Here is a 10,570-nt window from a genome sequence, read left to right as displayed (position 1 = left end):
TACCGGTCCAACCATTTTTTGACCGGTTTGACCATAATAACGGTTATTAGAGATGTATTGCAAGGAATTTTCAAAGTGAATCTTATGTAATTATTGCAGAGTATGTCTTTTGTTAGACGGTTTCACAAATTTTTATCTGTGAGACGGGTCAACCCTACCGATATTCACAATAAGAAGTAATACTCTTAGCATAAAAAGTAATATTTATTCATTAATGACTCAAATAAGAGATATGTCTCACAAAATACGACCGATGAGACCGTCTCACACAAGTTTTGTCATTATTGCAAGCCTTTGAATTAAGACATGCATATATAATTAACTCTTTCTTTTTTTCTATACAGTCTCCCAAAATATTTATGAAGGACATGTCATATGTATGTTTTCATAGTAGATATCTTGTGAGAAAATTTCACGAATCTTTATCCATAAAATAGTATAACTATGTTCATATTTACAATAATATGTAATATTTTTTGCATAAAAAATAATTTTTTTCACGGGTGACCCAAATAGAAAATATGTCTCACAAAATTGACTCGTAAGACCGTCTCACAAAAGTTTTTATGATGTTTTCAAAACATCTTTTCTGTTTCAAATTTGAAGCATATATTTTCAAGAAAAAAAATTGTGCAATTAAAATTCGTAATACAATAATAATTGTTAACTTCTGCAATAGCAGTAACATAAAGAAAACTCTTATTTGCAACCCAAAAAAAAAAACTTTACAGTTATTTAATTTATTTTAGTAAAAATATTGATTGTCGAATAATTAAATTTTATGCCAAATCTATTCTTAAATATTTTTGTCTATCTGCGTCTCCAAATCTCATATAACTTCTTCTTTACTTCTATTTATTTCTTTTAATTCCTAGTACAAAAATGTTTACGTGCATTCGCAAATATCATACATGATAAATCTATCGTAAAAAATTATATAATATAATATAAATGATATAAAAAAATCCGAAAATGATTAAATTTAAGTTCTGAAAATGAATAACAATTTTTACACTTTAACCGATAAGAATATATTGTTCTGAAATCATAGAAAGAGAACGACATGAGAATTTTCTTGATCTTTTTACGAGGATATGTGGAATTAAGACAAAATCCATATATTCACGCATATTTGTGTGTACTTAACTTTCAAAGATGAACACCACGGCCTACATCGGTTGCAGCCCACAATTTCCTTTGCTTGTATCCCTCGTTTGTAGACATGTTATTAAGGTATTATGATAGTTTAAAACTAATCATGTTATGTAATTACTTATATCTATCAATTTTTTATCGCTCATATGACTTATATATATCTTCTTATATCGTGTGGAAAATTCTAAAACGTTATCATATCTAGCTGGAGCCGGTTTTAGAGCTGTGTGAGAGACTCGATTAAAAAAATGGGATTGCCCTATAGATATGAAAGATGATGATATCCAAATAAATTGAGTGAGCTGGGTGGACAATTTACAGGATCGAGTTATGTTATTTTCTGACGAACGCTGGTAACCAGGCAAAAGAGCTCCTGGGATGGGTAACAATATCCTCAAAATCTTTTAAGGAATTACCATTAAAATTGACATAATCGTTGAATGGGATCCATAGTGTCCAAGACTGGGTAGAACTGCATGTTTGAACGAAAAAGATTGAATTCTCTCACTGCATTATTTAAATAAGCAACTCATTAATAGCAGGAGAATTGGTACACAACATTAACATCTTGGCATTGAATCCATCCAAGAATGGAGTGGCAGTATCTTACAATGGCTCCCCTTCACTAATTACACGAAGCGGATTTGACACGGCTTCCTCCATGTAAGCGACTCTCTCTCTATATATATATACATGGTTGTATGGACATATGTTACACACAAAAACACCCTGAAGCATCCAAAAATAGCCAGTTCTCAGGTGTATATCTCATTTTCATTTCATTACCACTTCCTCTCCATGTACGTCTTTTCTTTTCAGTTTCAGAGATTTCTGTCGATGCACCTGCTTAGAGTCAGGGTCCACGAGCAGCAACCGTGACATAACATAGGATAAAAGCTCCTCGCGATGTGAGAATGTGAAGTCCAAGTGTGCGTACTCGAACTCGCTAAATGAAACATCGATTCCAGCATCTTTCATCAACCTGAAGTGTTCTCGTACCATAGAAGGCTTGACCACTTTGTCTTTCCTGCCTGCCACAAGATCGACAGGAATGTCGATAAGCCTATAGCATTCTCCCAAGTCCAATGGCTCAGGAGAACCATAAACATCCATATTGGAGGCAGCGCTACCGTAATCGAACATTGTGAACTTTCCTGAACGTTTCATTTGTGCCAGATGAAGCGCCACTCGAAATGCAACCCCAGGCATGTCATCCATATTGTAGTGTGGCAAACCTAAGACTCCAACCCAGTTCGAACTGTCCCCACCAACAACATAACTCATTAGAGTTTGTACCAATCCCCCAACCGCAGGTAAGTTGTGGAAGTCACGAGCCAATTTATTCAGTAACATACGAAAAAATCGAGTGGGAATGTAGAAAGCTGGCAAGAAAGGTGCTAAGAGGGGGGCAAACAAAAGAAACAGGCTCTCTACTGCTGAGAACACGAGTGTAGAATCATGGTGGAAGCCAGCTGGTGAAAGGAGAATCAGCCTTGAAAGTCGGTGGGGCTTCTCCTCGATCCTTCGTGTTAGAACATACATTAGAATACCCGCTCCTCCAAGGCTGTGACAAATTGCACAAATTTTGTAAGGTTGATCGGTATTGTTTTCTTCCTCCACATTAGATTCGCTGGAATTCAATTCTGAGATCTTAATTTCATGTATCTTCTCCATCATTGCAGGTATATCTTCAATCCCATGTTCATTTATCGAATATGTCCAATACCTACATCAAATGCAATCAATGGGTATGACTGAATTTAAGAGACAAAGGAGGTCCGATACAAATCTTTAGATATGTCCCATAAATAAAGATTTGATTTAGTACGGTGATCTTTCTTTAATAAATGCAGACTTCATGACAAAATCTGATGGAGATAAATCCATCAATTTCTTTAGAAATTTTTTCTAATATTAAAAAGAGATTAAATCTCTTATAAGCAACGAGAAATCAGGCTCTTACTGTCGCGATGAGATACTTTTGTCGACGTGCTCTCTTGAAACCAACCCACGAAAATTTCCAAGAAAAACATCATACCCTGGAAATGGAAGAAGGAAATTCATCAGTTAATTCTATAATCAAAAGTCAATGGACCAAGTTGATAATCTTCAACCATGCAATTATTACCGCAGGTATTGAGATGAGATGCTGTACAAACCTTGATCAAAAGCTGCAAAGGCTGGAGAGCCAATCACCCCATTTGACACCCACCTATCAAAAAGCTACTCACGTGAGAGCACATCCAAAGAAGTTAGAAATAGCAAGAATGTTATATAATAGGACTGGATGTGCTCAACATGGGGTACAAGGAAAGACTCCATAAACCACAATGAAATGCATTACGCTAGTAGAAGGTTTATAAAGAAGTGAGAACTACTGATAAAATATGAGAAACAGAAGATTAACAAATGTGTTCCTTCGTAACCAAAATAACTAAAATGTCAGGACTCAGGATTGAGTTTGGTCCAACAATAAAATCATCAGATCAATTGGTCACCAGAAAAATAAACGAGTAAGAAGCTTTGCTGATAGTGTCTTTGTGCGAAGGGAAACTACCATTACTAAATGGCCCTGTGAGAACAACCAAGCCAGAAGAGATTCCATTCACAACCACAAAAAAGTGACCACCATAACTTTCAATTCCCAAAATGTTTACACCAGTTCTACCTAAAAATTCAGTCTGTGGTTCTGGAACTAAAAGAAGCATATGTATCTAAGCTTCAGTCTTTTCTTCCTAGCTCACAAAAGGTTTGGTGATTCACCTTTCTCTTGTGGAGAAGCAACTCCATCCCCCAAAATACAGTGCAGCAACCAGATAATAGAAACAGAAATGAGATGTGCATACAACTTGCTGCATGTTAGGGTCTTAAGGTTACGAGGCCGGCCTGATTAGTTAAGGGAGTGATATTGTTATGGGCCTCAATAAGAAATGCAGAAAGATATTGAAATGGAATATAAACTGAATGTACTCTGATGAAATAAGAGGAACTCCAAAAGAATTGTCTTTGTACAACCCTAGCTCACGCTAGCACATGGCACTCCAGAAAAGAAAAATAATCTCCCCCTCAACTCTAACCAACTCGTAGCTATTATACTTCCCTTTTCCTTTCTTCTTCCCCAAATCTATACTTCTAGAAATCTCTTAATGACTAACGAGTGACTTTGGCCCAATTTATTAAGGCCCATAGTGATATCACTCCCTTGACTAATCAGGCCTCGTAACCTTAAGACCCTAACATTGCACCTTTTGACACATCTAAGTCAGAAAATTTTACATGTGACTTGACCCAAGAAAATAGAGCAGACAGTTGAATGAACTAGATCAAACTTATCCACAGATCAATGTTTTCAGTCACGGACAACGAAAAGGTAACAAATACTCAGAGAGCTAGATTAATTAGCAGGCTTAAAAAAAAGGAATTTTTATGATAAAAGCAACAAAGGGTCAAATTTTGGAGCTAAGATAAGTTCCACAGGCAATCGGACTCATTTAAATAGAAAGAATTCCACAATCCTATAACATCATAAATCTAAAGAGTAATTTGCAGTTACAATAGATTGATGATACTACTGAAGCAACAGCAATGTCGCAACGCAAAACAATCAATTTCAATAGCGAACACATCATATTAACTTAATTAGAAAGGCCCAACCAATGACAAGTAAAGCGATAATAGAACTGTTGGTATACACATTTGGTTCCTCGTTCCTCATACAAGTTGAGGAAAAAATAACAAAAGTTACGACTGCACCCATTTTCCACTACTAACATACTCACCCCATGGATGAATCTAATATTCCATGCTGCAGATAGACTACTTTTCGAGCATCTCTCCTGCAACAGCCATTTTCAAGCATCAAATTGCAACTTCACCAAATAACCTATAACTTGTGTTACAACAACAAAACATGAAATAACCACCCAGCTTCCATATATCAACACAACCTCGGGATCCTTTCCAAAAGAAGAACATAACCATCAGCAGTAACCACACTAATAGCTTCGTATGGATACCTGAAAAAGATCAGACATCCAAAAGCTTATTTAGGTGCGCAGATAAACATAAAAATGCGCAAAACAAGTTGAAATATGAGCTCAAGTAAATGTGATGAGTTTTAAGAAGAAAAAGGGGAGGCAAGCTAGAGAAGGACACCAGATTCAAGTCCTACTGTGTTAGCTTAACTTTAGCTATTTAAAAGATGCAAGACTGAACATTTAGACGGATAGATTAACTTGTTTCTTGACAACATCTCCCAGCAAAATCACCCCATCTATCAAGATAACTCATAAACCACCTCAAGTTCATCATGATTTTGTCATTCTCTCAGCCAATAAGAATCGTGAAAACCAATGAAAATGCTGTGTTTGTACTGCCTAACTTGAGAAGAAGGTAAGGTCTCCACTAAAAAATCATCCATGTAAAATTCCTAAATTAAATATTCCACAACTCCACAAAAATAGATTTAAAAAAATGTAATTCTGTTAGAATATCTAATTTCTGTGAAATCAGGTCGATAAATGAGTCTCAAACAGTAATAAATTTAAGTCAAAGTCCACTTACCCAAGCTCTGTTATTACATCTCGACATGTCCGAGCATCTGTATTGAGGGAGTTGTGGAAAGTTGTCCTCCTTTCGATGGGAGCTGGATCATTATCTGAGAGAACAGCTGCAGAGACAGAGATGCCCAATCCATCACCAGAAGTATCTCCACTTTCGCTGCCTCTAGAAGAGAACCATGTAAATACCCTTCTGATGGTGTCCACAGGCGCTAGAAGGCAATGGGCTGCCTTGTGAACATTATCAAATATAGATTCGATGAAGATCTCTGTACCAAGGTGTAGATCCTAAAAAACATACATATAGGTCAGTATCCATGTATTAAATACCTAAATAAAGACAGTCTAGAAACTACAGTTTTACAATGAAAATTCTGCTATACTCTATTCTCTCCTCAAAATTCAAATGGTGTGTGATGGTGGCAAAATAAAAGTTTCTTTGTTCATGTTTCCGGGTGTCTCAAACATTTTTACAACTAGGTGTTGTCACCCATTCTAATTACATGCACATCAGAAGTTCATTTTCTTTGTGCATTGAATATCGGCTTTAGGAAACATGGTGAAAACAATGCTAAGTCCTCATGCTCATTCCAGGATATTCTAGATTTTGCACGTCCTTAAGTTTATGGTTGGTGAATTCTCTATTCATAAACATTCTGAAACAAGTATCTAATGAGCAGAATGGTTGACGATAAGGCTCGCAACAGTTAGAAGGTCATGACTACGTCAGAAGATATTCCATCTCCTGGACTCAACTGCTAGCTAGAACATGTTCTCAAACAGGAAAACAAAGGCTCTTAAAAACTGACCTCAACAACGCTGCGTCTGCGATCAGTAGCCCGCTGAACAACGTGATCCTTGAGGCTTTGCAACCTCCTAGGAGAATGCACTGTTAAACGCCGGTGGTTTCTGGCTTTAACAGGGGTTTTAGAAGCTCGGCGATAAGCCATATTAAAAAGATTTTGCGGAATGCCCAAAAGAACTCTCAAGGGGAGCAGAAGCCATGAAAGCACTAGTCTAACCCAATGTCTCCTCCGGTCAACAATCTGGGGGAAACCGCTTTCCCTTGAGATTCGGGAACTCTGAGACAAAAGGGAACCAGGATATATAATGTCGCTATCTTCTCCTCCAGATGAATAATCTACACTTGAGGACGTATCAGAATCAATGGAGAGTTGGTGAATAAATTGGTTGAAAGATGATGCGCCACTGCAATCATTCACCAGGAACATATTACAAAACATTTTTCATGTCATGCGGTAAAGTTCACGAACCATAACCTAGCAATACACTAGATACAGGTGATGTTTATCATGAATATTCAATAGAGAAAATATAAAATCTTATAGCTACCATAAATTTTATCATGAAAGTGTATTCAAATATTTTCAATGTGCTATATCACAAAATAAAAACGCTGGTGGAAAAAAAAAGAATTTCTAGGAAATTTATAATACAACTTCTACAGTTCTCCAAGGGAGAAATAGGAGAGATATGCATTCAAAAGGACACATGCCGAAACAAGTAAAAAGGCATATATTAAACAATCCATCACGTCCGGAGACTTACTTCTCCATCCAGCGGGGGAGTCGAGGTCCGCGAAAAGTTGGCCTAAGCTCCCAACCTTGCATGCCTTCAAGTATAGAAGTCTTTCCAGGTAAAATAGCCAACAATAATGCTGACATTCCATTGATCAGCCTTACAATATTATTGACTGATTCATAAGTGAATGTCTTGACAGACCTGAGAAAGCGTATTAACAGGGACAAAGAATAAAAAATCTTATACAATATACATTTTAACAGTAGCAAAATATATCAACAAAGAGAGTACAGTTGCTTCAAAGGAGAGCAAACGGTCAACAAGAAATCGTATAAAAGTATAGGAAGATCAGAAAATCATTGTCGTATAAAACCTATACACCTTATAAAACCTCTACCTAGGTTAGCAAGGGTGGCATATTTTGACAATAATCCTCATATAGCACACATCACAAGGAACATAAGACGTATTCAATAAAGCAGCTAATCCGAAAAAAGAACATGAAATATTACAAAAAAAGTAAAGCAATAAAATTGGTTTTAGACAGCATTTCTAAGCTTTATGGCATTCAATGCTTTACAGATTTCAGTTCCTTTCCCCTCAACCAACATACAAGGAACTAGGGATGGCAATTTCCTCCGAACCCGTTGGAGGATCCGATACCCGACCCGAATAGAAGAGGGTATGGGAGGATTTTTAGACCCGATTAAATAATAGGGTAATCGAGTATGGGGATTTTCGGGTTCGGGTATGGAGGCGGGTTTGATATAATCCGACTCACACCCAACCCGAATACCCGTTTAAATTAATATATACATATATANTTTTCAATACATATAATCATAAATTTGAAAATTAAAGAAAACAATGTTTTGTATATTAAAAGAGAAGAAAATATATAAAACTTCATTATATATATATAAAGCGTGAATAATTTTTCTTATTGTTCATTTAAATAATTTTTTAAATATTCATTGAAACAATTTAAATTTGAAAAAATTCAATTGTATATGATAATTGGGTATTTGGGTAGGGTATGGGTATCCGATAATCCGATGGGTATGGGGATGGGGATGAAATTCAATACCCGATGGGTATGGGCATGGGTATGGGAATGAATTTAATAAATGGGTATGGGGATGGATGTATGAAATCCAACACATACCCTACCCATTGACATCCCTACAAGTAACAGGTTTGCATGCATGGAAAATCATTGAATTTCCTTCGATAACTCTTGTTTTACGTTTTAAACCTAAAACATTCCTATCATCTGGTTGTCATACCTTGTATCTTAAAATGCTCCAAACACACGGAATTTTCCAACCTTTTCCCCTCTACAGAATTCAAAATCTATTCCATATACAGTCGATAGTTAAACTACAATCCTCGAGGATCATTCCTATCAACAATTATCACTTCCATTCACATGTCACGAAAAATATATCCCTACCATCCGCTGTTACTTGCTAAAGCAAACCAAATTAACGACCCCAAAATTACCACTGCATCCCACCACAAAAGTTAATCAAAGTAGGAAATGGACCAACATCACACACTTGAAAACAACCAGAAAAAATCGCCCACACAACAAAAATTTGTTTTTGCCATTTTAATAACCATGAAAATACATAACAAAAAGGCAGAGTATTTCCCAAAGCTCAAATAACACCAAACAGCGATATAACCCTAAAATTTGATTATTATTATTATTATTTTTTTAAAAAAAAAGAGAATAATGACTCACTCTTTTGCGACGGCGATGACATTGTCAACGATCCTTTGCATCGCAGCTGGGATTCTGTTCGTGTCAACACAATTAAATCAACCAATTCACCAATAGATTATCTTTCCTTATATGAACACCAAATTGAATCGCAGAAGCAATCGAAAACGTATATAGTCGGTAAATCTGACGAATATGGAGGCTTCGTGGCGCCGTGTCGTTGACGCTAATTCGGGGTCGGTGCTCCGAGTCGCGTAAGAGGAAAGGGGCCGCCGTGCCACGTGGTACTCATCTATTGGTCGTACGTTTATGTGGTGTCTCGATTTCGTGGAAGGTGGACGTGGCCTTTGCTGTGCACATGTTTCTGGACCGAACCAATCAGCTCGTACGAAAGTCCATAAAAATACCGAATAAAAGAAAATTCACACTTGGAATTAAATTAAAAAATATATTAAATACATTAAATTTTAAAATCTCTATATTTAAAGATTAAAAAATATATAAAATACATTAAGAAAATATTTTTATTTTTAAAATCTATATTTAAAGATGTGAATTTTCAAAAAATCCCAAATCCAATTAATTAAAAATACAAAGAAACAGATATATATAATATTCAAAATTCGTACTATACAACTCACTGGTCTTTGGCTCAAGTAGTACCAAATATAACGTGTCGATACCCCCAACCTCCACGTCTGATTGTAATTAAAAAAAATTATTATTATGTAAGATATATCATGAACAATTCAAGTAATCTCTTTTGTAGACGACGTGATAGATTTTTATTAGATGAATTGATTTGATCTAAAATTATCACGAAAAGTAATATTTTTTTTAACATAAAACTAAACTTTTTCATGATTTCGGATCGAAATCTATCTCATAAATTAATATATGAATAAATTCCGACACATACAAAGTTGAATGGGAAAAATTGTATACGATGACAAAGTTGACAAATAGATGAAATAATAAAAATTTAAGTGTTTGAAAATACAATTAAAGTCTCATATTAGATTTAGAAATATATGAGGAAGACTGTGAGTTTTAAGTTGGAATTCTTGAGATTTTAGGCCCAAAATGGATAAGAATCATACAATTGTGGAGATATGTGATTTTCATTGTACAACAAGTGATAACACAACCATAGTCGAGATCGAGCCATATGGGTGAATCATCGGATACTCAAACAAAAGAGGTGAGAGCTCCAAGTAAATCTGGGATGAGATCGAGGCAGTTGGTGCTCTAAAGATTTCATGTAAGGCATACGCTCTCAACACAATAGATTGTAGTGGCATCAAGAATGGATTGATAGGATTGAGGGGATGTCCGAACCGTGAAAAGAATGGAGGTCATTTGTTTGAGATGAAGACTACTTGGAATACAACCAAAGTCTCACATTGGAGATATATATATGAGGAAGACCGTGAACGGAAGATAACTTCATTGGTATGAGGTTTTTTTGGTAAAGTAAAAAAGTCAAATTCATGAGAATTTTTGCCCAAAGTTGACATACTATTGTGAAAATATATAGCTTCCTTTCTACAACATAATAATTTTAAAATTGAATCTTTTATGTTAAAAA

The 10,570-nt window shown here is 35.7% G+C and overlaps 1 protein-coding gene across 2 annotated transcripts; it reads right to left on the bottom strand.

Moving 5' to 3' along the window:
- Positions 1 to 1,663: 1,663 nt before the first annotated feature.
- On the bottom strand, positions 1,664 to 9,363 carry LOC140976447 (uncharacterized). 2 transcript variants are annotated; one of them, XM_073440599.1, is made up of 9 exons: positions 9,004 to 9,363; positions 7,284 to 7,457; positions 6,524 to 6,923; positions 5,719 to 6,002; positions 5,103 to 5,171; positions 4,935 to 4,991; positions 3,315 to 3,367; positions 3,119 to 3,194; positions 1,664 to 2,881 (listed from the first exon to the last, which is right to left on the bottom strand). In XM_073440599.1, the coding sequence occupies exons 1-9, from the start codon at positions 9,042 to 9,044 to the stop codon at positions 1,930 to 1,932; spliced, it is 2,106 nt and encodes a 701-aa protein (XP_073296700.1). In that variant the 5' UTR covers positions 9,045 to 9,363; the 3' UTR covers positions 1,664 to 1,929. The 2 variants fall into 2 exon arrangements, with proteins under 2 accessions (XP_073296700.1, XP_073296701.1); XM_073440600.1 differs by lacking the exon at positions 9,004 to 9,363 and adding an exon at positions 8,543 to 8,893.
- Between the last annotated feature and the right edge of the window lie 1,207 nt (positions 9,364 to 10,570).

Source organism: Primulina huaijiensis, chromosome 5 (genome assembly GCF_012295235.1).
Source record: "Primulina huaijiensis isolate GDHJ02 chromosome 5, ASM1229523v2, whole genome shotgun sequence".
NCBI classification, from domain to species: Eukaryota; Viridiplantae; Streptophyta; class Magnoliopsida; order Lamiales; family Gesneriaceae; genus Primulina; species Primulina huaijiensis.
Note: the sequence above shows the minus strand (reverse complement) of the source record. Positions and strands in the feature narration are given on the sequence as shown.

Coding starts and splice junctions, on each gene's coding strand:
- LOC140976447 (XM_073440599.1), bottom strand. CDS start 9,044: ATGCAAAGGATCGTTGACAATGTCATCGCCGTCGCAAAAGA. Junction 6,003..6,523: donor GCAGACGCAGCGTTGTTGAG/GTCAGTTTTTAA, acceptor TATGTTTTTTAG/GATCTACACCTTGGTACAGA. Junction 3,195..3,314: donor CTTTGCAGCTTTTGATCAAG/GTTTGTACAGCA, acceptor TTCCATTTCCAG/GGTATGATGTTTTTCTTGGA.